The following is a 28000-nucleotide window of genomic DNA, read 5'->3' as shown; positions in this document are numbered from 1 at the left end:
CATTCGACCAATTAAAATTCATTCGATATGGCGCGCCTGTACGTACGGTACGATCGAGCGGGTACGACCGGTACGACTCGATAACGATCGACTACATCGTGTGCATGCGATATATGCGAGCGCAGTCGAGTATATCAGAATGGCGCATCCTCATCCAAATAGTGATCTCCTTGATGTAATACACCAGAGTGTCAGAACTCTGACGGAAGCTCTATCCAGTTGGCAGAGACAACCGTCAACCTCAAGACCAACAACACCAAGGTCCACGGCCGTGGCCTCTGCCAGCTCTGTGGCCGCGGAGTCAGGCACCAGGCCAGGCCCAGGGACTGCATCATCATTTGCGTCGTCAGGGCCAGCCCTGCCGCCTCCGGGCCAACGCCAGCGTCAAGTCTGCGACCGTGCTGGTGTTACCAGCAACACTAGTAACAGTACTAACACTAGTCTTCGGGAGTTTCGCCAGTTATTTGGCCTATCTGGACGAGGTGCTAGTACTAGTGCAGCCAGTACTGGACCAGGACGAGGTCGAGGCAGCAGCAGTAGGCATAGGCCTAGATCATCTAGTGCTTGTCCAACTACAGGCCGTATCTCGGGTTAGTTTTTATTTAATACCGTACTAGTATAGGATGGGGGTAGGGTGTCCGGACACTTTATATTTTTGAAGCCTTCTTTTTTGTCTTTGGATTAGGGCCTAGGCCTAAACTAAAAATATGAATTCATTAGTTTTAACCATCTTCTATTTTGCTCCCTATGATATTTCCTAACATTTTGTACTAAACATTGATGAAAATTCGCTTGTAAATTTTTCCAAATGACTTTCTAAAATTGATCGTCCGGACACACAACCTGTCCGGACACACAACAACTGGGTATACTTTCTTTTCTAGAAAATCTACTTTCTACTTTCTAATTCTAGATCTACCGGGTAACTTATACTAGTTAGATCTATCATAATCAGCTACTACGGTGTCTGAAGCCACACTGAAAAGTGTCAGCATAACACAGGCTGATGGGGAAAATATGGCACATTTTTTCGGGGAAGTTCAGGCTACTAGAAAAATGTGATCTGAATTGATTATTAACTTGTGTTTGGCATGTATGGAAAGAGAAAATTCAGGGGCTTCTTTTGACAGTAAGGACAAGTTTATATGATCATTTTAAATAAGGATTTAGAGATAAATTGCAAACCCTAATTTTTGTGTGTGTTGAGATTGCCATTTCCCCATGCGTTTTCTATGGGAAAATGAAATTTCTGTTTTGCACAATTTTTTCACTTTGTCGCAATTTTTCATTGTGATCTGGTTTCCGAATCTTTATAAAAATCATACCATCAGAAAGAGCATAACAAATCCTATTGGACTCTTTGTGGACAAGTTTTTGGCATTAATAATAAATTTATAACAGCTCTCGGAAGCTAAAAATTTGGATTTGTGTGTGTCCATTTCTTAACTACACAGTCTATGGCAGAGAAATGCTGAAAATTGACCTAATTTCATTCTTCTTTTTTGCAGCCAATAATTAGATTTTTTTCAAAAATGTTACATTTCTGTCAGTCTGAAGGTCATTTCTCTTCAAATTCACAAAGAAAATGTGATATTTTCTTGAAATAAGAAAAATATATTTTTTTCTCCAGACACATCTACATCTAGATCTACTTTTTTTTTTAGTTTTAGTTTTACTTTTTTTAATATGGTTTGAAAATTATAGACATGATGGATCTATTATTTTATTAAAACGTCTAGCCTAGGCCTAGATCTAGATCTATCTAGTAACAGTAACAGTTAGGTCTAGATCTACAAGTTACAGTTCTAGATCTAGTTAATTTGTAGATTGTATGACTAAAGTTAGACCTAAGGCTAAGTAACAGAGCTATTGAGAGTATGATGCATCCACCCTGTATTTGGAAGTCCACTTTCACTCGAAAATCTAAATTTGCCCACAGAAAGCAAAGTAGATATGCACTTCACTGTTTGCAAACTAAAATTGTGCAGGCTTAATTAAACTTAAAGTTTAAACAAACGATTGAGTGTTAGACTACTGCCACAGGGAGGGCAAAAAACATTACAATTATCTGTGTTAATAATTGTTAAAAGGAGGAAACACACTTTCAAAAAATCTTCATTCAATATCAATGCATTTTTGTTTACAACACGGCGTTCTATGACTTATGAGGCTTGTTTATTTTGTATTTACTTGCTATGTCAATGACAAATCCAATGGTTTTTGTTTCTGAGTTAAGGAGGAACCATTTTGATGGTGAGAAAATGACACAGCGGGGGTTGAACGGGGATATATTCGTGCAAATGAGACAACATTTAGGTTTAAGTTGGAGATTTCAAAATTATACTTTTTATAGAAAATTCTTATATTTTCGATAGATGGTGGCCAGCCTCCACCATAGTTTTTTCGTTTAACATGTATTTTTTCATATATGTATTTCTTTTGATTTAGTTCAGAAGGTAGAATTTGAAGATACCATAGAAATTTACTTTGACCGCAAAATTGGCCTGTTAAGATTAGGCAGTAATCTACATGTGCAGCAGGCATGTTTTTAGCTGTTTCGCTGCAGTTTTTCAGGCAAATGAGACTGTGAGGTTTCAGTTCTGACTTTCTGAGTTATTGGTACTTTCCGCCAAGAAAGTGAGTAAAGTATGAGATAAACAGGATCTATTTATGTAATGTAAAAATGTGAAAATTTTGAACGGAAAGTGAAAGTTTTAACTTATGTATAAAGCGCCCTTTGCAAGCGGCTACATACTGTAGGTTCAATGCTTGTATTTTCTATTTAGTGCGGTAATGGCAAAAGACAAAAAAGATTAAAAGCTTGAAAGTCCAAAAATTTTAAGCTACACTTTCTATTCTGAATCTGCACATTTAGTTTATGAAACTAAAGGTTATGATACATGTAAAATGATAAACAGAAGCAAGATAATGTATTTGTATTAAACTAGTCTGTAAATAATAAACAGACATAGGCCCAAGAAGTACGGTAATTTGTTTTTTAACAGAAAATGAGATTAACATTTTCAGGCATTGTGTTAGATGAAGAGTATGCATGACAATAACAAACAAAATTCCCATGCTTAGTAAAAATAGTGAGATTAAAGTTTATAAGCAAGAGTCGATATTAATATTGAAGATAACACCTGTGTATTCTTGCTCAATATCTAGGTTTAGAATTTGTGCGAAATACACTCTTTGAATTAGTTGATTTTTAATCACAGATATTGTTTCAACCAAAAGTAAGGTTTTGTGAAAGTAAAGGATTTCCAAATTTAGGAAAAACAGAATTATTTCTGAAAAAGGATAAATTATGCACCAAACATTGAAATGTTTTGTTTTTATAAGTGCAAACTGCACAGATAGGAAAATGAAAATATTAGCCTTTTTTCTGACGTTTAGATTTGTCTTTGGCAGATTTTAAATGCAACAAATATGCATAATTTTTTTACTTGCTTCAATCATTTTTGACTATGAATAATTGATGCCAGTTGGTTCATGTTTACGGTAGGCATTTGAGATTTAATGTTAAAACCATTGTTATATTTGAGGTGTTTGTCTACTCATGATGTCACAAGTAGGATATTTGGATTTCTCAGATTGAGAAATATAACTAAAACTTTAACTGAAACAAGTTAAAAAAGGAAGACACCTGGTCAGACATAGAGGATTATTTTTACCAGCAATATTCAATTTATTTGTCAAGTAATTAATGCACACATGACATCATGAAAGTAAAAGCAAAGACTTCAGATATTTCATAAACAATTTAATTCAGACTATAAAGTCAAATATGCATTTGGTTCATGATAATTTAAGAAGTTATGTAAACCACATAACATTCAGTGATACATTTATGGTCTTGAAATTGAGGATGTTTTTTCCCTCTTTTTCTTTTAACTCCATAGATTGAACAAACACAGTTACATTGGTTCTTCGGAGGCCAGCTCAGTTGACCGTTATTTATACTTATACAATCCCAAGCGGATAGTTCCTTTTTGTCAACGATCCAAAAGTAAAACTGGGATCTAGACTAGTACACTGTATAGCACTAGTCCTAGTAGTAGTAGTAGTAGTAGACTAGATCACAAGGGGGGGGGGGGCAGTTAAATATATTGCTGTACACATGCTCAACGAAAAAGGCGTGTTAAAACCTTTTTTCATGATAATGCGTGTGGCGCGTTTAGGGTATCAAAACGGGTATGTTAATTTGTCAAGTCTATTTTATGACCACTTTTCTGTCTCCCCTGGGTGGTCTTTACAGATGGGTTTCACTGTATCACCAAGACAAATGTGTCAAGTCTTAGCTATTCACTTGTCCTGCATGTCAAAGCACTGTCATGAAATGTTAGTTCTACATCTACTGAAGAAAGCATGGTGGTTTATTTAACTTTTTAAAAGAACTGGAATTAAAGGATTTTAAAGCCAATTTGTAAATAACATTAAAACATATATCAGGGCTGGATCCAATGAATAACTTCATGACAAATAATTTCTACTTATCACCACGGTAAATGGAGATGTATTATGGGAAAATCTAGCAGCCTATAGTTTTGATGGTGCTGCCCTCAGTGTTCCATCTTTTAAAGTGTGAAAGGTCATATTTTGGTGGATGTCTTGTGTGAGCTCTGTAGGCCACATTTCTTGAAGGCTTTGTATCAACGCCATGTTAGGACCAACTTTGTACACAAATTTACCGGTAGTTTCATTTTGGTGATACGTCATAAGTCTTAGTTTTTGGTCTCGCCTGCATAGCAGAGTTAGACGGCGGCGTCAACAATGAAATCTTAACCAAGGTTAAGTTTTTGAAATGTCATGATAACTTAGGAAGTATGTGGACCTAGTTCTTGAAACTTGGACATAAGGGTAACCAACTATCACTGATCATCCTGCATGAGTTTCCAGATCACTTGATGAAGGTCAAAGGTCATTTAGGGTCAATGAACTTGGACTGTGGTTAATTTTTTTTTGTTTTTTGAAATGTCATATGATGTCATAACTTAAAAACTTAAAGTATAAAGGCCTTTTTCATGATACTTGAACAAAAGGTTAAACAAGTATTGCTGATTATCTTGAATCAGTGTCAGGTCACATGAACAAGTTTAACGGTCATTTAGGGTAAATGAACGAACATTAACCATCAAAGTCAGCACTGCTGCTATTTTGAATTGTGTAATGCAGGCGAGACTGCCAGAGGGTTCCACTTGTTTTGTCTATTATTGGGAGGGGTTTGGGGGGAGTAAAAACAGGTTTCTGTTTGTCTCCCTCTTGAATAAAACGAAGTAGAAATCGCTGCCAGTGCTGTAGGATTACATTTCCATTAACTGCTGACTTCATTTACCAGTAATCGTACAACAAAAGAATTATGCATGAACAAATAGGATTGTAACAGTTACTTAATTTCTTCATTTTTGAAGACCAAGAGGAACAACAACTTGAAGGGCCTTGAAACAGGTTATTATTGTTGAGTTTTAGTTTAATTTATGTTATCAAATTTGATTTTGTCATTAGGCACCCGGTGCGGTGCGAAAGTATACTAGAGCCTGTAATAGTAGGGTGTCAAATTTAAGGTTAGCCAAATTTGGTGTCATAAAAGATGATTTTATGCATTTCTGTTAAAATTAAAGAACTTAGGTTATATATGTTTATTCTCTTTATCAGCAAATATTGAAAAGAGATGCATTTGCTGCTCAACATCTATGTGAGTTCTGGGGCTACAAACTTCTCAATTATACTACTTCTTGTTAAGCCAACTTTTGTGATCAGAGTGAGACTAAAAATGAAGGGATCAAAGTGTCATATGTTGTCTACAATGCCTATAAAAAATGAATAGTTCTATGTATCTAATGCTTCTATTTATAAAATCAAACTTGGAGTGAAGATGGTCTATACAGACTTTCACCTTTTGCCAAATAAGAAGGTCACCTGCAATTTTCTATTATGGTTCACAACTTTGTACCTAATGCTTCAACTAAAATAAAACTTGGTTTGAAGATTGTTCATTCTTCATTGTATATATAATTAAAGATGGTGTCTGAAATGACAACCATCTTGATAAAATTTTGAAATTTCTATCAGTATTTCCCATATATTTGTCAGATGGAAAGTTTATAATTGATAGAAAATCCCACTGATCATCCTGTATGAGTTTCCTGGTCATATGATCTAGGTCAAAGGTCATCTAGCGATGGTGAACTTAGACCACAGTCAAGTTGTTTTTTTAATGTCATAACTTTAAAAGTATAAGGGCCTATTTCATGAAACTTGGACAAAAGTTTATTCAAGTATTGCTGATAATTTTGCATGAGTTGCGGGTCACATGGTCAACATCAAAGATCATTTAGGGTTAACGAACTTTGACCATCAAAGTCAGCACTTCTGCTATATTGAATTGCGTAATGTAGGCGAGACTGCCAGAGGTGTTCCACTTGTTTAAAGCTAAAAAATGTTTTTGGACGCAGTTTCACCCAGCTGTTTGTGTCCTAAGAGTCACGCCTGGGCCCATTACCATACCTTGCAGTGGTACAGGAATTGTCTGTTGACAAGTAGCTTTGTGCCAAAATTTATCTTTTTCTGTTTGTGAATGCAATAATTCATCCCAAGAACTAAATTATAGTTGCGTTAAAAATATAATTAGTAGTACTTGCATGACTTTGTGACTAAAATTGAAGCTAAGAAAAATAAATTTAACTTCCAAATCTGAAAATACTAAGGTGTTTCACCCTCTGCGTATAGAGATACTGTACACAAGTATAAGTTACTGCCAATTTTGCACTGTAATGGGAGCAAGTGCATACATTGTATACATACCACTTTCATTGCAGGGGTGCTAAGAGTAAGAGTCTCCATTCTTGAGATGTTTTGCATTGCTGTCCCCCCCCCCTTTTTTTTAAAGGAAATTTTCTCTTTTGTTTATTTTTCACTAGTGGGCCAAAGGTTTGGACTGTTTCCTTTAAAATCCAATCATTCAGCTTTGTTACTCTCCACTTCTGGACTTACTTGTAGGCTACACATTCTGGAGCCTTCCCCTTCAGTCATTTCATCTTGCAAAAATTTCTGTAGACCAAAAACTTCTTTTTTCTTTTACAAAACTTCTTGGAGTTCTAGATCTACATATAATGTGTGTATATAATTATATATCTAGCATACCCTGTATCTTTAACAAGCCTAAAAAATATGTACATGTAGTTCTAGGGTCTCAGTTTATGAAAAAAGTAGCTCAACTGCCACATGTGTGACTTTCCCATTTCGGAGCTATAATTATAAGCCCACACATGATAATATACCTGCACTTTTGTACAGCATGGATGTACACTTTTAAACGGTATGGTACACTTTTAAAACTTTAATTTTGAATTAGTGTTAAACTAGTGTAGTTTTTACCCATGCAGATATTTCCAATGCTGCCTGATCAATCGCACAATATATTTCTGTTTGACATTGTTGCTCAGTATATGCGGTCACGCTGTTTACTGTATCCTCATACCTGTATACCTGTATTATGTCTCAAACTGAAGTCTTGAAGGCAGTGATTAAAATTGATGTGAAGAGACTTTAATTAACATCACAGGTATTGATAGAATGTTCTTGTATACATTTTTCTTGTACATGTATTCATAAAATGTATACACTTTTAATAAGGACAACAGTTTGTAGGGACGGGTGTTCATTTTCTTTCATAGAATTTCCAGAAATTTGTAAAATTAATGTGTTATATCTTTGGTATGCAAATAGGATCCTTCTTGAAAGATGTGATCCTCCTAGATTACAAGGACGACACGGTCGAAACCAAACTTCGCCAAACAGAAGCCGGCCGTGTGAGCTCCTCCGTGTCCTTTTACAAGGGCATGGACGAGCGCGAGGTAGAGTCCATAATCGAGGAGCTGTTCGCCGATGAGCTTCAAGACCTGCCCAGGCCAAGGTACATTATCCAGGATGTTTCTATTTTTCCATGCCTCTGTCCTAGTGGTGCAATGTCAGTTTTGTGTTTTGTCAACCATCTCTCATTTCAGTTCAAGATTCTGTTATTTCCTAAATATTTTTCTTAAGTTGTAATCAATGAACATCAAACCTAACTGCACTGGTAATGCCTTGGAAATCCATAAAAAAAATGTGAGATTTGCTCTTCACATTCACAGAAGTTCCCAAAATGACCCAACTATACTTGAAAAATTTTAGCACGAAAGGAGAAGCTCAAGATAAACAAAGTGATTAAGTGATTTATAAAAATAATGACTGCAACAGTGGAACATTTTTAAGGGGAGGGGCCAGATGTAGCTCATCGTAGCGAGTACAACAACCAACAACCGACCACCCCCAAAATATAACAACAAACAAACAAAACAAAAAAAGCCTGGTTTCACTGCCAATGAAGATTGTGAACACTGAGAAATGAGAACCAGTGACTACACCTGGACTGAAATGGACTGGATGTTACTATTATTGTAATTATTATTTGGATAAAGGACACATGTATTTTTATATCCCAATTTTCTTTATCAGATTTGAATATGTGAAGGTATTATCACGTAAAGTGACGGTGCCCCACACCAGACAGAGTCACACATGGAATGGTGCTGCCATTCGGCACCTGGCTGGTCAGGGGGACCTGTACGTACGAGCTACAGCTCCCATTGTTAGATCTGTTCCGATGGTATGTATTACACATGTATGTTTTCGCATATATATAACTATAAATTGGCAATAGCAGTAGACTTAATTTATGTATCAAATATATACACCGGTCAATATCAATATTATCCAAAAAATTACAATAATAGGGGAAGCAGGGTTATAGTTGGCGCATGGGGTTTGCTGGAACTTTTGACACTTTCTCCCACAGCTTATCACTATTTGACAATATATTAGAATCTGTGTTTAGGTAATATGAATAAACATGCACAATATGGATTTCAATTTTCAGAGTCTGACGCTGTCAGAATAAGTCAACTTTGGTTGTTTTTTGTCTCACCTGCATAGCAGAGTGAGACTATAGGCGCCGCTTTTCCGACGGCGGCGGCGGCGTCAACACCAAATCTTAACCTGAGGTTAAGTTTTTGTAATGACAGCATAACTTAGAAAGTATATGGACCTAGTTCAATTTGGGCACATGTCTCAATCGTTTATCGAGCTGAATTTAGAAACAGTTCCATTTTTTTACAATTAAAAAGACAAAATTGGCATCCTCATGTGAGCCGTTACAACCACCTTGTAGTTTTGTTTTTTCATGTGTGCTCATTGTATAATGCTCCATTTGTTCCAACACCAGGAATCGAGTGATGAGGAACTACCAGACGTTTTTCTAGATACTACATCTTCCACTGCTCCTTCATCTACTCGGGTTTCTGCCCCTTCATCTACTCGGGTTTCTGCCCCTTCATCTACTCGGGTTTCTGCCCCTTCATCTACTCTGGTTTCTGCACCTCTTTCTGGAAACAATGCATCATATACATCCAGAACTTACCAGTAAGATATTAAAAATATTTTAAAGGCTTATGTAATTCAGACAAATTATTACAAACAACAATTGAAGGATCAGTGATGCAACATTGATAGCCTCTTTGTTTGCCTCCCCCCCCCCCAAAAAAAAAAAAATCACATATAAATGTACGTAAGCTTCTTACCATGGGTACTCGGTAGAGCTCCATCAATTCTTTTCTTTTTTCTTTTTGAAATCCTCCAGATCATCATTTACCCAATATCCGAGACTGGATGAAACATATGGTACTAGTACTTCAAATAAAATCAAATACTGTTAGTCCTTGCTTACAAGCCCTTACCATCTTGAATGAGATTTCTTTACATTTTTCAGATTATAGATATTTATTCTTTGATATTGTATTGCCCTCTTGTTACTATATTTGTATGGAAGATAAAGCTGTTTAATGAAGTTGTAGGTATTACATTAAAGGACAAGTCCACCCCAGCAAAAAGTTGACTTGAATAACAAAAGAAAAATCCAGCAAACATAACACTGAAAATTTCATCAAAATTGGATGTAAAATAAGAAAGTTATGACATTTCAAAGTTTCGCTTAATTTCACAAAATAGTTATATGCACATCCTGGTCGGTATGCAAATGAGGAAACTGATGAAATCATCCACTCACTATTTCTTTTGTATTTTATTATGTGAAATATGAAATATTCTAAATATCTCCCCATTGTCAAGTGACACAAAGATTAATTCCTCCCTGAACATGTGGAATTAGCATTGTTTGATATTATATGGTTCAGTCAAGTTGATCCTTATTGTCAGATCTGTAAAAAATGAAATATTGTATAATTCAAACAATAAAAAACAAAAGAAATAGTGAGTGAGGGACATCATCGACTGTCTCATTTGCATGTCACTGAGTTGTGCATATCACTGTTTTGTGAAAAATAAACGAAACTTTAAAATGTCATAACTTTCTTATTTTACATCCGATTTTGATTAAATTTTCAGCGTTATTCTCGTTTGATTTTTCTCTTTTTATTCAAATCAACTTTTTGCTGGGATGGACTTGCTCTTTAATATGAACCATAACCAAAGCAAATAACACCAGTTTATAGCTCAAAATGGCATTTCAGCTTTAAAGTAATTTTCCAAAGGTTTTGTACACAAATCCTGAAAATACTTAAATTTTGAGCCAACGTCCAATTATGCTATGTTTCGTAATTCTGGGAGGGTTTGTCTTAATTTTTGTCTCACCTGCATAGCAGAGTGAGACTATAGGCGCCGCTTTTCCGACGGCGACGGCGGCGGCGGCGTCAACACCAAATCTTAACCTGAGGTTAAGTTTTTGAAATGACAGCATAACTTAGAAAGTATATGGACCTAGTTCATGAAACTTGGCCATAAGGTTAATCAAGTATTACTGAACATCCTGCCTGAGTTTCATGTCACATGACCAAGGTCAAAGGTCATTTAGGGTCAATGAACTTAGACCATGTTGGGGGAATCAACATCAAAATCTTAACCTAAGGTTAAGTTTTTGAAATGTCATCATAACTTAGAAAATATATGGACCTAGTTCATGAAACTTATACATAAGGTTAATCAAGTATCACTGAACATCCTGCATGAGTTTCACATCACATGACCAAGGTCAAAGGTCATTTAGGGTCAATGAACTTTGGCCGAATTGGGGGTATCTGTTGAATTACCATCATAACTTTGAAAGTTTATGGATCTGATTCATGAAACTTGGACATAATAGTAATCAAGTATTACTGAACATCCTGTGCAAGTTTCAGGTCACATGATCAAGGTCAAAGGTCATTTAGGGTCAATGAACTTTGGCCAAATTGGGGTATTTGTTGAATTACAGCCATAAATTTGAAAGTGTGTTGGTCTAGTTCATAAAACTTGGACATAATAGTAATCAAGTATCACTGAACATCCTGTGCGAGTTTCAGGTCACATGATCAAGGTCAAAGGTCATGTAAGGTCAAAGAACTTTGGCCACGTTGGGGGTATTTGTTGAATTGCCATCATATCTCTATAAGTGTATTGGTCTAGTTCATAAAACGTGGAAATAAGAGTAACCAAGTATCACTGAACATCTTGTGCGAGTTATAGTAGTTTTCAAAATCAGCACTGCTGCTATATTGAATCGCGTGATGCAGGTGAGACGGCCAGAGGCATTCCACTTGTTTAAAAGTAGTGTCAAGTGTCAACATTGCGTCTTTGTCCTCGCTTGAGCTCTGCCTGAGTTTAGGCTGGGTTTCTTGGGTAACTTGGTTTCTTTTTTCTTTCTTTTTTTTTGTGTGGACTTTTTGAACTTGATAACTTATTCAGAAATTTTGAAAGTCGTGTGTTTTATTATCACGATCATATAAAAAAAAAAACTTCAAACGCCAAAATATTTTGGAAAATAACAAAGATATGATCATCAAAAATAGTATTTCTCTACATTCATCACAGTGATTGACAGCCATTTTTGCCCAAAACAGTTGCATAAGGAATGGCAGTGCGTGAAGCCTCAAGGCTTTGAGGTCAATAAGGTCGCTGGGATGTTTGTTATGTGACACATCTTGCATGATCGGGTTATGAGATAACTGATGATGAAAACAAAATTTATTTTGTATTCTGGTAATTGCTACTTCATGTAATGAAAAGTTGCACAAGACTTGAAAGAAAAAAAGTAATTCTTTTCCTAAAAAATTGTCACATAAAAAGTTGAGGGGTGGGGGGAGTGGATTACATCCTCCCCCATCCTTATATGGTTTTTATAATTCAGAGGATGTGGAGACATGTATTAAGTTTTTTAAATAAAGGTGAAGTAGTGGCCATGAATAGTTGTCTTTTCTATTAATTGTCAGTGAACTGTAATCTTAAAGGTGAATGCTGTTAAATCAATTAATATTAAATCAATTCATTTTTTTTAATTTACCTCTACAGAGAATACATCAATCTTCTTGAGTGTGACGATATCGAGGATGAACAAGCAACAGAAGATCAGTCACCACTGCTTGTCGGAAATTACAAACCTATCAACTTGTAAGTTTACAATGGTATAAGCACATTTGATTCATAATTGCAGCTTTACGTAACGTATCAAAGTATTTATAAAAAGAGGATCAAAGGGTCAACAATAGGGGCAAAAAATAAATCAAAGTATGTCATAGGTCAATGAATTTGTTAGTAAAATGCCTGTAACCCCAGTTGCAAATTTCCATGATTGCTATCATTTGGCTGAAAGGTTAAAAATTAAGAATATTTTTAATTTTAATGGCTTCTTTCTCCGGGACTAGTAAAGATATTTGAGAACTTTAGCACTCATTTGTCTGATTAGTCCTGTACTTATGTAAAATATTCACCTTAACTATTCTAAATACATGTTATATGTCGGTGTCCCATTTTCATTTCAACTTCCATAACGAAGTTTAGTCACTATCCAGTACTATTGTACAATATAATAGTTATGATACCATTTACAACAGTTAAAATAAGCAAACTCAACGGAAACTGCATATTTGAGTAGCAGTGTTTTTTGAGGCACATTGACTTGATTTGACAAAAACTTAATTAAGATAATTCAGAATATCTCTTAAAACTTAGTTAAGTTGAACTTCGAATGTGCAAATAAAATTTGTATTATGTGTAAATATTTCCTTTCTTTTAATTAATTCATGCGGGAATGATAAGTTGTAAATTATATGAAAGCAGGGAAGCAGAGCTTGTCATCCATTTAGGATAGGGCATTTTGTCCAGGAATCCCAGTTTTGTTTTTAGGGGATGCACTGTATGTCACCAGTGGACTTTCATGTATGAGAAATACCACTTAACCCTATTTCCACTGGGAGGGGGGGGGGGGGGGGTCAACCGCCGCTGGTGACTTATTCTGGTAAAGGTATCGTGCGTCTTTTGAAACAAATTTTGCGAAAATCCGACCACCGGTCGCAAGGTAGGTCACGTGACATTTCGTAGGCGCATGTCCGCCCAAAATTTGACAAAACTTGCATTTTCATACGTTTGTGTGCAAAACAGCATTTGATAAATTGCTCTTAAACACAGCTTTTTTTCAATCTTCTAGGCCATTTACAAGATGTTATGTGGCTTGGCATCAATTGATTTTAAATTAGATAACAATACAAATATTTAAAACATATAAATACATAAGAAATAAAAGCAATATAATAAATAAGGAATTTGCAAAACAATTAATACAATACAAAGACATTTTTTGAAATTTGCATACTTTACAGTATTCCCTTGTTGACAATGCTTCTGGGATAGTTTCTGTAATAAATTGTCTTTCAATTATAATTTTTGAAAGAAATATTGATAGATTTATGAATTTTGTGGAATTTGATGCATCTCATTTGCATAAATTATAATAATCAATGAAATTTAGAATTTTGGCGTGAAAAAAAATTATGCAGCGACGTTCCTTACACGTGTCTTGACGTGTGTGCAAATTTTCGCGCCGATTGGACCTTCCGTGACCGAGATCTCAAGGGGAGGGGTCAAATTGACCCCCCCCCCCCAATAAAAATCTACTTTGAAATAGCCCAGTGGAAATAGGGTTAAAGCAGTAAAACCCTTTATTATATTCCTCTCTTTAAAAAATGTGGTACATAAAATTGTGTGTCATAATGTTGATTTATTACACTTTGCAGAGAAGACACTATCATGAAGATGTGTTTGGAAAGCTGGAAAAGTTCCCAAGTTGATGATGAGAATAAGACACCTGCATCTAGAATAACTTTGAGGAGGTCTCACATACTGCAGGATGTAATCAGGGCATATAAAGGCACCAATATCCACCCGAAGGCTGCTCTGTCTGTTTACTTCATTGGGGAATCTGGCGTTGATGAAGGTGGACTGACGAGAGAGCTGGCCTCTCTTCTTCTACCACTGATAAGGGACAGCAGTTACCTCTGTGGTCCACCAGGTAGGGCTGGCATTGCCAAACTCATTTACACAAATTTAATTCATATGTGTGCATGGCTGTGATACTGGGTACCATAAATAATGCAGAAGTGCTCAAAATTCTGTATTCAACTCTAAAAAGATAAGGCTATGTGTTTTAACGCCTAAAAAGTCTGGGGTGGGGGGCTGATTTAGCCCCCCCCCCCCTAAGATCTCATTTGTCGGATTTATGATATCTTTTATGATTTTTAATTTATGCTTAATTAAATATGCAAATTTTTCAAGAAAATCCCATCTCATTTCTTACTTATTTTCAACAAAATTTTGGTAAATTTTTTAATGAAAATATATTACATTTTTATTCATAAATGTGAATTATCAAATTTGTCTTACTTTTATCTTCATTATTTTAAATCTAATTAATTATGCATTTATGTAAATTTTACACATGTACAGGTATGTATAAAAAACACATGTACATACACACAAAAAAATTGCGTTGCAAAGTTATCACGAAAAATGTCTTTTAGGCCAATAGGGTTAATCTTTTTTCTGTGTAATATTGATTTTGACATATACATATCTACTAATAAATGTCCTATTTTCATGTACCTAGCTTAACCATGTGAAATAGATTTTTTTTAAATTAGTGTTTTTTTTTATACAGTACATGAATTTAGCAATCAGTTTGTGTGCATATCTTTTTAAAGAAAGAAAGAGCAATGAACACAAAAAATTGTTTTATGTTGAAGATTTGTTAAATCAATAATGACTAAAATGTAGGATATGGGGATTCCATGAAAGTATCCCCTGAGCCACAAATGTGAACTAATTACTCCAAAGTTACAGATGCCACCATGACAAATTTGGTATCAAACAAGAGAGTTCATTATAAGCTCTTTAATAAATCTAAAGGCACCTCAAAATGTCTTGTACAGATTTTCTTTAAAAAACTGTATTTTAGGTCAAAATGTCATGATTTTTCTGGTAAAAAGCACCATACCTTTAAATCTTGTTATTGCACACCCCAATCATTCTTGGCTTGCTTTTCTTTCAGTTTATTGTGCGAACTGTGAACATATATTTTCTCCTAATCAATGCAGCCAGTGTCATGATTGATATTTAACCAATTAAATCTTGACATCACTTTAAAGTTGAAATTTAATTTTGAGTTTCACAGTGTAATGCCTGTAACAAACCAAGTGTAACGCCCATAACGGTCAACTAAACAGGCATTTCAATTTGTTGAATAGGTTTAGAAATAAATCATGCATGCTGTATTGAACATTATGGAGTCCATGAGCTCTCAATATACACATATGGGACTTTTATTGTACTTCAAACTTCAGAGACTTAAGATGACACCAAGAGCACACAAAAGCCTTTTTTGGCAGGTCAAAAATAACTGTACAATAAACAAGCAACAGTAACAAATCAGACGAAACAGCAGACTGTCTCTGATAATAGTTTCAATTGCATTTTCAATTATAACCATATTACAATTTTAAGATTATTCCAGTATTATTTGAAACAATAAATTCACCAACAACAACACCCCATGTTTGCATGTTACAGGAAAACCCTGTAAAAACAAGCTCACTTATATTTATAACGAGAGCCCGCTTTGAACGAGGTGATCTTGGTACGTGGTCCCATTTTTCTTTTCATGTTATTTTATGACAAGGGGAGCTGTTTAGAAAGAGCTCGATTATTTTGAGATTTTGGTTATAACAAGGTCATTTTCAGTGCATTATAACAAAGAAAAACTATTTGATCGGATACTATACGAGGGATCTAGCTATATTGCGAGCGGCAAGTCATTCAATGATTGAACTATTAGTACAATAAGCAATGCGCTTACGAACATCGCACTAGGCATATTTGGCAAATAGGCATGGTAAGCACTTTAATAGCTACAGCGTGTAGGCGATTGCGACCTGTCCAGCTAGCGCAGTGTTATACCCATGTACGTTTCCATAGTACGTTACGTGCATATGATAAATGGCAAACCCGTCCAATTGTGGAGAGGTATTTTAAATACAGGTGAGGTTTCTCATTTATGTGGACGGCTACTTTGTAGGTCAATAAACAGTATCTGATATTGCCCATGTACATGCGTCACAATGTCCAGATCTGGGGTTTCCCCATGCAGCTCAGGCCTGGCCCACATCATGCACAATGAGCGAGTGGAGATATAAATCTGTCTTTGTTTGCGCCCGATGTCCGGCAGTGAAACTTTGTCAAGAAGAGCAGTAGTAGTAGTAGAAGTAGTAGTAGTAGTAGTATTAGTAACTATATGACTATTGTAATTTGAATGACAAAGCAGCTTGTACGAGGTAAATCATCTGAATTATTGGTCATTAAAGCCTGTGTTCATGCAGTTTGTACATGTATTTGTAATAAAAGTTGGCAATCATTTCAAATTGCCATGCTAATTGATTTACATGTATGTGTCTAACTCTTGATAGTCTGCAAGGAAAAACAATGTTGAATGCGCAATAATTTGACTTGCCATTCTTTTATTTTAATATTGCAGGCAAAATGGTACCCTCAACACTTACTTCCACTTCCAGGCTGATAAATGGAGAGATGAGGGCACTGGGTAAGATCCTGGGAGCAATAGTGCTCCATGCCAGACAGAGTGTCTCCTTCCTTAACCCAATGTTGGCAGAGATTGTACTCAAAGACTCAGCAACTGAGTGCACATGGGCGATTGATCTCATTCCTGATGATGGAAAGCGTGCAAGTGTCCAGAAGGTAATGGTGATGAAATGAAAAAAAAGTAAAATTATGGTTATTTTTCCTTCTCATACACAGAGAAAAACTAAAGGCTAGCTAGGAATACCAGTGTTGTTTGCAAGTCCCAGTTCAAGTCTCAAGTTAGGTCACAAGTCTTTTGGCCATAGGACAAGCCAAGTTTCCAAGTCAGTTGCCCATAGGTCAGGTCCAATTAAGCCAAGTTGCAAGTCATTTTGACTCTGGTCAAATCAAGTCACAATTCCAGGTTTAGTATCGACACGAGTAGTAGGAGCTGCATGGCTCCATGTTACAAGTAAGCACTGCAGTATTCACAGCCATCAGACATACCACTGAGCGTTGATGTATTTTGCTTGAATCTGATGTGCAGATTTATTTTGGTGAAAATCTAGGTACTCTCTGCAATGTTATAGCTATTATAGACAACAGTATAATTGTGTGATACTTCTTTGCTGTGGTTGAGTTCCCTGTTTCAACCCCGATTAATCAGCTCTGGAGCATCATGATTTCAGAATCAATCTGCAGCTCCAGAAACCCACTTTTTCTAGCTACGAACATGTCATATAGTTATGCGATCCCGTTCAGAGACCCCCATTTTTAGCTCATCCGGCCCAAAGGGCTCGATGAGCTCAATGCCGTGGGGGGGCCGGGCACTGAGATTTGAAAAAGGTAGGGGTGTGCGGCCCGAAAATCTGAAACAATACCCTTGAGAAAACGGGTCCTTAGGGGTCCTTTATACGTGAGTGCCCCTCCCCCCCTCCCGGGGCCGTGGCGTGGCATACGTCATCCGTCCACATTTTCTAAATGCTTCTTCTTTGCATTTTCTAAATGCTTCTTCTTTGCATTTTCTTTACCCGATTTAGATTCCAATTGATTTACATGGCAGAACTGTGGGAAAGCGAATAAAAATTCTACATAGAATTTTGAAATTTTGTTCTGATCATTAATTAGGATAATTTATGCAACTTTTGTCACAAAACAAATTCGGAATGCGACTGACTTGAGAATTGCGCCATTTACTTTAGCCGGACGCCGAATGATCGCTACGTCATTGACGCTCTAGTTACAATCAAAGTTCAGCTCTCTCTGCTCCGAAGCCCCCTATTTTTGTCTCGCCTGCATAGCAGAGCAAGACTATAGGCGCCGCTTTTCTGACGGCAGCGGCGGCGACGTCAACAATGAAATCTTAACCAAGGTTAAGTTTTTGAAATGTCATCATAACTTAGGAAGTATATGGACCTAGTTCATGACACTTAGTCATAAGGGTAACCAACTATCACTGATCATCCTGCATGAGTTTCAGGTCACATGATCAAGGTCAAAGGTCATTTAGGGTCAATGAACTTTTGCCATGTTTGGGGCATCAGCATTGAAATCTTAACAAAGGTTAAGTTTTTGAAATGTCATCATAACTTAGGAAGTATATTGAGCTAGTTCATGAAACTTGGACATAAGGGTAACCAACTATCACTGATTATCTTGCATGAGTTTTCAGGTCACATGATCAAGGTCAAAGGTCATTTAGGGTCAATGAACTTAGAATATACTCTTTTTTTTAATGTTCATCATAACTTTAGAAGTTTATGGACCTAGTTCATGAAACTTGGACATAAAGGTAACCAAGTATCACTGATCATCCTTCATGAGTTTCCAGATCACATGATGAAGGTCAAAGGTCATTTAGGGTCAATGAACTTGGACCGTGGTTAAGTTATTTTTTTTAATGTCATAACTTTAAAAGTATAAAGGCCATCATGATTTTCATGATACTTGAACAAAAGGTTAAGCAAGTATTGCTGATTAGCTTGCATCAGTGTCAGGTCACATGATCAAGGTCAAAGGTCATTTAGGGTAAATGAACGAACGTTAACCATCAAAGTCAGCACTGCTGCTATATTGAATTGCGTAATGCAGGCGAGACTGCCAGAGGCGTTCCACTTGTTTACTTACTTAGCTGGAACCCCCCCCCCCCCCCAGCCCCTTAGACTATAATGTAGCAGTCTTATTGTGCTAGTAATTTCTTATCTGTGGTATATTGTCAACTACAGATCCATGACGCAACCACAGACGATGAGCTGACGACAGCCCTTGATGCGTGCACCATTGTCGATGATCTTTGCTGGACCAAAATCATCAACATAGACAACAAGGCAGAGGTGGTCAGGGCAGCCACCATCCAGTACACATACTACACTAACAAAGCTGCCATTGATGAAATGTTACTCGGGCTAAACTTCTACGGGGCGAAGGATTTTGCCAGGAAGAATCCAGGTTTGTGTTGCTAACTATTAACCCTGAAAGACCCGGGGGGGGGGGGGGCATAATTGCACGATAGCGTTAAAACTTCAAGGAATGGTAGTGTGCAATGTAATCTACAAGAATGTATAGTTAGCATTTCTGAAATATTTTTTGTTATTTTATATTAATTAATTATGCTTATTTATGCACAAAATATACTCTTTTATCTAAGTCGATAAGGTCCATAGAATGCTCATTATAGGTGTAAATATTCTTTGTATCATTCCTAAAAGTTTCATTAAAAAAAAAATAGGCATCAAAGTTTATTTCTTAGGTATTTTATTATTTTATAAATCTCTTATGTATTTGTTTGTGTTTTGACTTTTTTGCTAAAATTTATTTTGGAACCACTTTGAGGCATAATTATGCTAAAATAAATGAATTTCAGCCAATGAAAGAGAAAATATAAGTAAGATGTGGAAACTCAATTTGCATTAACATTGCAAAAAATAACCGTACGTTTATGAGCAATTTTGAGGTTGACATTTTTTTTTTGAAGGGGCGTAGTTTAAATACGGTAGGTGCAGGCACAACAAATTTGGTCTCAAAAGTTGCGCAAGTATTGAAAGTAAAACGGCCCAGTCACAAGATTTTGCATGGCGGAAACTTAGAAATATAAAAGGGGGCGGGGTGTCTTCATGATGTGAATTTTAGAATTTGCATCAGTTACTGAAAATAAACGTTTTCATCCAAATTTACAACTCCAAATAGCTTCAATGGGGGTCGAGCCGCAATTTTGATAGTCCGAAGACATTTTATGGCAATCCTCTAACAAAGAGAGCTTGCAGTGTTAAAAGGGTTTGTTTTATAAATGAAGATTCTCATATCCTCGCTTAAAGGAGAATGAAACCCTTGAAACCAGCTGAATCCATATCAAAGAGAAAAATCAAAGAAACATATTGTTGAAAGTTTGAGGGAGATTGAATGAATAATAAGAAAGTTATGAGCATTCGAATATTGAGATCACTAGTGCCATGTAGATCCTCCCAACGGCAATGCGACCAAGATCTGTGATATCACACACGTACAACTCCCTCATTACTTTAGTACTTATTTCACTGATATTCTCACCTTTATAGAGTCTATCACAAGGTGAGGTGTTCTCTTTATGAGATGACAAGTACAGAGGTTTCACAACATTATATCATTGATGAATCGTTTGTCATATGATTAGAGTGAGCAAAAAGAGATGTTTTGGGGTATATTTTCAGTGTCCAAATGGGAGAGTTGTACGTGTGTGACATCACAGATCTTGGTCGCATTGCCAATGGGAGGATCTCCATAGCATTAGTGATCTCGACATTCAAATGCTCATAACTCTTTTATTGCTAGTCCTATTTTACTCAAAGTTTTGTTGATCTTATTCTTTGATTTTTCTGCTTTCACAAAAGCTAACTTGCTCCGAGAGTTTCATTCTCCTTTAAAGGGGAATCCAACCCAAATAAAACTTGTCTTCATAAGGAAAAGAAAAATCAGACAAATTGATAGGTGAAAGTTTGAACAATATTGGACAAACAATAAGAAAGTTATGAATTTTTAAAAGTTGTAAATATTGGGAATCACTATACCCATGGAGATTCCAAACTGGCCGCATATGGGATGTCATAGTGATGTAAGGCAAGGACTACTCTTCCATGTACTCCAATACATATTATGGCTAAAATATCATTTTTCCCAAAAGTTTTATTTCAAATTATATTTTTATTTCATGAGGAAATAAAACAATATACTACCTGGGTTATATTTAGATTACTGCCCCCGGGGGAATGGGTACTTAGAAGAAAACCACAAATCCCTGATAATAAAGTACATGGCCTATGGGAAAGTTGTCCTTGCCCCTTGTCATAATTTACTTACCCAGTTGCCAATTTGAAATCTACATAGTATTAGTGATCTCAATTTTAAAGCAGCTATAACTTTCTTATTGCTTGTCGGATTTCTTTCAAACTTTCACCATTCTGTTTAATTTATTTTTCTCCTTCTCATCACAACATTTTATGGCCAAGGCTGGATTCCCCTTTAACTTTCAGTTCAATATGAGCTTCCTAGTCATAATAAATATCTTATAATAATAATATGCAAGATATTATACTGTATATATACAATATACCTTTGATATCAGTGTTAACAATTTCCTAAGACACAACACTTATATAAGTTATGTGACAGCTTAATACTTTAAAACTTATTCTCTGTGCACCCTATTTTCTAGATTGCTTCAGAAGCCTGTTTGGCAGACAGGAAACAAAGCCTCTGGACGCCAACACGGTTTTTGATCTGTTTCAGCCAATCTACAGCCTTGCAGGCAGCAATGCCAGGTCTGAGGAGGAGGCAACCACCATGTTCTTTATCGAATTCTTGCAGAAATGTGGAACCGCAGGTAAATTTGGGAGGAAACAGAATAATTATAAAGGAAAGGTAATGGATTTACCAGAACTCTGTAAATATGTTTAACAAACAAGTAAACAATTACAATTTTCATGAAAATTCAAGATGGGCACCTAAATGGGGCCCTGGTGGACCGCATGGGTCATGATTTTTTTCTTGGAAAATAAACAACAATATTTTTCATATTTTAGTGTACAGACTTAAGATGGCAATTATGATGATTAACCCTAATCCTAAAATGACCACCCCCCCCCCCGTTTTTTTTGCCATGCACTTAATTATATAGACCGATTTGAATTTAGCATTCAAAATTTGTGACTTTTTTTTCTAAAGTCTCCCGCATATTATGATATATAATCGAGTCTAGTCGGACATGAAGAACTGATTTCAGAGGTTGATATTTGGTTGACTGTCACAAAAAAAAATGCAAATTTTGTACAGGTTTCTGTGTAATTCATCTATCCAATGCCATGTAACTCAGATATCTTATAATTGTAACATTGAATTGAATTTTTGATATTTTTTTTATTTAATTCATTTCATACACTTTAGAGATAAAATTTTCTTAACAAAAACTTATAAACAATGAAAAAAAAATATGAATAGCAACAATGAAATACAAAATAAATAAGCAAATATTGTGATTCTCAAGTATATTTGCATATTTAATGCAAATTAGGGATACTTTTGTTCTGTATGAAAAACATAGATATGATAAATTTCATAATTTGAAAGTATTTTTACAGAAAACCTTAAGAAATTAAGTCATTTAAAATTAATTTACATGCATGATCTTCTAAATTTCCCCCAAAATTGTCAAAAATTTACCTATTCAAAATTGTTCTTATTTGTATTCTTGACATGTTTTATGTCTGTGCCAATTTTTTTGTCGATCGGTACATTAGTTGCCAAGATCTGAGTCCATGGGGGGGGGGGATCTAGTTCATGAAACTTGGACATAAGGTTAATCAGGTATTAGTGAACATCCTGCCTGAGTTTCAGTTCACATGACCAAGGTCAAAGGTCAATGGACTTTGGCCATATTGTGGGTATTTGTTGAATATCCATCATAACTCTTGTAAGTATATTGGTCTAGTTCATAAAACGTGGAAATAAGAGTAACCAAGTATCACTGAACATCTTGTGCGAGTTATAGTAGTTTTCAAAATCAGCACTGCTGCTATATTGAATCGCGTGATGCAGGTGAGACGGCCGGAGGCATTCCACTTGTTATACTTTGTGTACAAAGTTTATTGGAGATGAAATTCATCAAAGGGTGATTTATTTTTCATTCTAATTTCTCTGCACAATTAATTTAGTGTTTAATTCAGTTTTTAAATGGTCTGTAATAATTTCCATAAAAAAAGTTAGATTCACTGACCCCATAGGCTGAAAGGGTGATGTCTCATATCACAAAACTGCATTCTTGCCTGTCAGCAGTAGCTTACCTTCTTGCAATAGAGGCTATTGCATATGTAAATTGGATTCTTTGTACAGATAAATTTTAAATGTCCACATAATTTATGTATGCGAGAGATAAAATTATCTGATCTACCTTTGGATTGATGGGCTCATAGGTCAACGGTAATTTTTCTTATTATATAATCTTTTATTAACAGATCCTGAGGTGGAAGGTCTCACCCTGGAGGATTTCTTGCAGTTTTTCTGTGGGGCAAGGTGCATACCGCTAGGTGGGTTTGACATGGTACCGACCATCAAGTTTCACAACAACATGCTACCTCACGTTTCGACTTGCTCACTTGAGCTACAAATCAATCGCAAGTGTGCTGGAGCCGAGGCATTTATAAAGGATATGGTGTTCGGTCTTAAGAATGCACCTGGTTTTGGACAGGTTTAACTGGATTTCATTGAGTGGAAGTGGTTTGGATGCACCATCTCTAGTCATGGAAAGGAATTATGAAGGTGGATAGAAGTGAAAGTGAATTAGAGAAAAGTGTAGGGTAAAGAATAAGAATTTATTTCAGAAATGAGAGTAACCATTAAAAAGATGGGTTGTAATCCTGAAAGTAGATGTAGTCACAGTGACAGGCTTGAGTAAAAGGCTGATGGAGAGGTGAGAGAGGCCAAGTAGACAAGATAAGCTTGAGTCAGAGTGGAGTTTCAGGTGTACAATAAACCACTGCTGTGATTATTCATACCACCATGCAAGTCTTCAAATATACTTCACATCTTCATTGTATTTCAAATTGTTATGCCTCTTCCAAACATCATTTGGTTTCGAGTCATCCATTCATTTGAGATCTGCAGTCATATTTTTATATTTACTTAAGTGCCAATGACCATGCATTTCTTTCTTGCCCACCAGAGGTGAAGGCGAGACTAAGGGATCCAAATGTCTGTCCTTCACAAACATGATAGCAACTCCGCAATCTATCTTCATTTTTCAACCAAACTTGGACGGTAGATGTCCTTAAGGAACCTGCATGTAATGCTGCAGTTAGAGGTCACATGTTAAGGTCATTTGAGGTCAACATTAAAGTTTATGTGTAAGACTCTTTATGTCACATGTCACTTTTCACCCAAACTTGGGCTGTTCTTAAGAGACCTGCATGTAATGGTGCAGTCAGAGGTCACATGGTAAGGTCAAAGGTCTTTTTCAGGTCAGCATTGAAGCTAACGTGCAAGACTCTTATGACACATAACTCCGGAACCATAAGTAACTTATGAACCAAACTTGGGTTGTAGCTGTCCTTAAGAAAAAACCCTGCATGTTGTGTTCAGAGGTCACATGGTAACGCAGAAGGTCATTTTTAGGTCATTATTATGACAGAACTCCGCAACTTTCCGTCACTTATGAAGCAAACTTACGTTGTAGCTGTACTTAGGAGACCTGCATGTTATTGTGCTCATGGTAAGGTCAAAGGTCATTTGAGGTCACCATTAAAGTTAATGTGCAAGACTCTTTATGTCAAAATGGTATTCAATCCCAGTTATTTTACAATGTTCTTTTGATATAATTCTGTTGCATGCCTTAGCAAATCAGAATATTTTTGGTTACCATCACAAGTATGTGAGAGACAACCTCGCTTCTGCCTTGTATTATTTTGCTTGGTAGACTTTGGACCAAAATGTCAATTTGATAATTCATTTTTATTTGTTGTCAAATTATTTTATGTTTTTTGTGTATCAAACCATAATCGTTGAAAAAGGACACAGAACTTCATCTTTGATAATTCTTTAACAATACTTGTGTTGGAATTCATTGTAACCAAAGAGTCAAAGTATTTAAAGTTTATAAGAAGGCAATAATTTGGGGCCGGAATTTTGCTGCTACAAGTATTTCAATATAACGCGTTTGTTATGACAGTGTGCTTTCATTATTTCAGGGATCGGGATTCATGGTCTATCTCTGATACAGGTATATATCTGAAAATATCTTGCCAAAGGTGCCAAAGATTTCGAATGAAATTGTTCAAGCAGACTTTTGAACTTTCATTTTTTTGGTAAGATAGACTTACAAGACCAATATGCAACTCTTCAGGATATTCCAATATTATTTGTTGTCAAATAATTTGATGTTATGTATCAAACAAGAACCTTTGTAATGGACACAGAACTTCATCTTTGTTAATTATTCTATTTAGTGGATCACATGCTACATGTACAAATAAATGTACCCAAGGGAGATATATTGGTATAAGTGAATTCACTAGAAAGGTACTATATTGCTGTTGTGTAAGAAGGTATTTAAAGAGGACACAGGTGTGTTACCATAAAGATACAGGTGAAGGTGTAACTGGTGCTCTTGCATTTTATCAAGTATCTAGTTCACAAAGTGACAATACTGGGTTATCAAAAGTTGCAGTTCAATTGAAATTGTTCTAATTTACTAAGAACTTCATAGATGACTGAAATTAAATCTTGCCAGAGATGGTGCTTAATGTAAAAATATTTTTTTTAAACAGATGACACTTTTTATATCGAAATCCTCAGGACCAGCAGTTTATTTTTTTTGTGTTGAAATTTTTAACAAAGATTTAAAGTTATATAGACAATAATTCGGGGGCCAGTTTTTTGCTGTTTACGGATAATTGATGAAAACAGTGATGTATTAATTCATCATTTCATGGATTGGGATTTATTGTCTATCTCTGATACACTTAGATATCTGAAAATGTCTTGCCAAAGGTGCCAAAGATATAGAATGAAAGTGTTTATGTACACTTCTAAACTTCCATTTTTTTTGTCTCGCATGCATAGCAGAGCCGGGGGGGGGGGGGGGGGGCACTTTCATTTACGAGTGGATACCATTTGGACCATGGGGTCTCGAAAAGCACCCTAAACAAGTATTTTCCATATTCTGAAACTGCAAATCCTTTATAAAACATTTTAATTTTGTTTTATCATCCCCACAAATTTGACCCTAAACACATAGTTTTCTTAGCAAAATAGATAGCCTTTTTTCATTATTATTGTGTTTTTGACACTCTTATGTTACGTACGTAACGTGCCCTATCTTCAAAAAGACGTCCTCTTTACATGTTTTTTGGAGAAAAAACGTGGTATCCACTTGTCACTGTAAACCCCCCCCCCCCCCCTGGGTAGCAAAGTAAGACTATTGGCACCGCTTCTCGATGACAATAGTGTCAACATTAAATCTCAACCAAAGATAGACTTTGGACCAAGATGCAATCTAAGGTGATAATCCAGTATTATTTTTATGTCAAATCAATCCAGTACTTTTTTTGGTTGAATCACATGTTTTTGTGTATCAAATAATCTGTGTTTTAATAAGGATATAGCATTAATATTTATACTTGTTTTAAAGATGACATGGCCACAATGTTGAGATAGTCCGAGCTGTAGGTTTTACACAAAATCAGTTTAATGTATTGTGTAAACTGTACAAATGTACCCAAGTGAGATAAATTTGAATAGGTGAATTCACCAGAAAGGTAGTGGCAATCCAATAGTATCTTATGATTGTTTAAATCTATATAGGACACATACATGTTTACCATAAAGTTGAAGCTAAAGAACTAAGAGGTCTTTGAACTTAGTATCTAGTTGACCATATGGCAATAATACAAAGATTATCCATATGTAAAGTTAACATTTCTGTAAATGAATAAGAGCAATCCAGAGCTGCCAACTTGTAGGAAAAAGTCATAGCTATTAGGATTTTCATGTCAAATTATGCCACTATGCTTTTGACCTTGATTATTACACTTTTGATGGCAAAGTAGTATGTGAACATTTAATACTACACAGTAATACATTGCTCAGTGTTAAACTCATCTGTAGACAGCCAATGATGCACATGATTACTGTATGTATCTTTGTGTACATTGCTATCATCATATGCTTAAATACTGACTAGATTGGTTCTTCCCTCTTGGATTTATCAATGATTTATGCAAAATGTAGTACTCGAGATGATTTTTTATCTGAGCCATCAAAAGGATTCATTTCTTTCTAGGGATACACTCTTATACTGCAATTTTTGTATGCGTTGTTAATGTACATGTATGACTAAAACGCTCTATATCTATAGATGATAATTTGTAAGACCTTGTGTCGCAAATGAATATATTATTTTTATTTCAAAGTAATGACTTCTGAGCTTCTGGATTACTACTCGTGCAATCTTGTAATGGATCAAGGTCAAAGGTAATTTAGGGTAAATGAACAAACGTTAACCATCAAAGTCAGCACTGCAGCTATACTGAATTGCGTAATGCAGGCGAGACTGCCAGAGGCATTCCACTTGTTATTCTTTAAGTGTATAAACGGGGAGTGCACAAAATGCGGCCAGAAAAGGATTCTCTCAACTAAAAATGTGTTGTAAATCTTATAAGAAGTGTAAATCAGAACGTTTGTTTTGAGAAAGTTTGATTCACTTTTTAAAGCCTTTGTTAACAGGGCATTGCAAAATAAGACAATTTGTGCATGTGGGCAGGTCCAAACTTTGGAATGTCACTATTTAGAGACGTCAGACGCAAATATTCTAAAGACAAAGGGATGCATTTTGATTGTTTTTGTGGTATGTAACAACCTTGGTGGTAGGCAAATCAATCATTGCTCTGGTGAGCAACATATATCCTGGAACTCTTGTTATAAAGGATGTTTATTGTTCTATTGTTATATGTACCATTGTTATGCATACTGAATATTTGACTACACAATAGTCATTAAAGTTCTTGTTTACTTACAATAGTTGCTTAATGTGCAGTTTTGATAC

General features: G+C 35.8%; 1 protein-coding gene across 1 annotated transcript; it reads left to right on the top strand.

The window, feature by feature from the left end:
- The first annotated feature begins 14 nt into the window (after window positions 1-14).
- On the top strand, window positions 15-27975 carry LOC135154678 (uncharacterized). Its single transcript, XM_064101592.1, has 10 exons — window positions 15-590; window positions 7732-7918; window positions 8500-8650; window positions 9266-9462; window positions 12382-12480; window positions 14103-14377; window positions 16892-17112; window positions 19161-19383; window positions 21623-21790; window positions 23418-27975. Exons 1-10 carry the CDS (start codon window positions 140-142, stop codon window positions 23654-23656), a joined length of 2211 nt encoding a protein of 736 aa, XP_063957662.1. The 5' UTR covers window positions 15-139; the 3' UTR covers window positions 23657-27975.
- The last annotated feature ends 25 nt before the right edge of the window (window positions 27976-28000 follow it).

The sequence above is a fragment of the Lytechinus pictus genome, chromosome 7 (genome assembly GCF_037042905.1).
Source record: "Lytechinus pictus isolate F3 Inbred chromosome 7, Lp3.0, whole genome shotgun sequence".
NCBI lineage: Eukaryota > Metazoa > Echinodermata > Echinoidea > Temnopleuroida > Toxopneustidae > Lytechinus > Lytechinus pictus.
Note: the sequence above shows the minus strand (reverse complement) of the source record. Positions and strands in the feature narration are given on the sequence as shown.

Excerpts from the sequence above, each read along its gene's own strand:
- LOC135154678 (XM_064101592.1), top strand. The coding sequence starts at position 140 with ATGGCGCATCCTCATCCAAATAGTGATCTCCTTGATGTAATACACCAG. Across the intron at positions 7,919-8,499 it reads CAAGACCTGCCCAGGCCAAG|ATTTGAATATGTGAAGGTAT; the intron begins GTACATTATCCA and ends TTTCTTTATCAG. Across the intron at positions 12,481-14,102 it reads AATTACAAACCTATCAACTT|AGAAGACACTATCATGAAGA; the intron begins GTAAGTTTACAA and ends TACACTTTGCAG.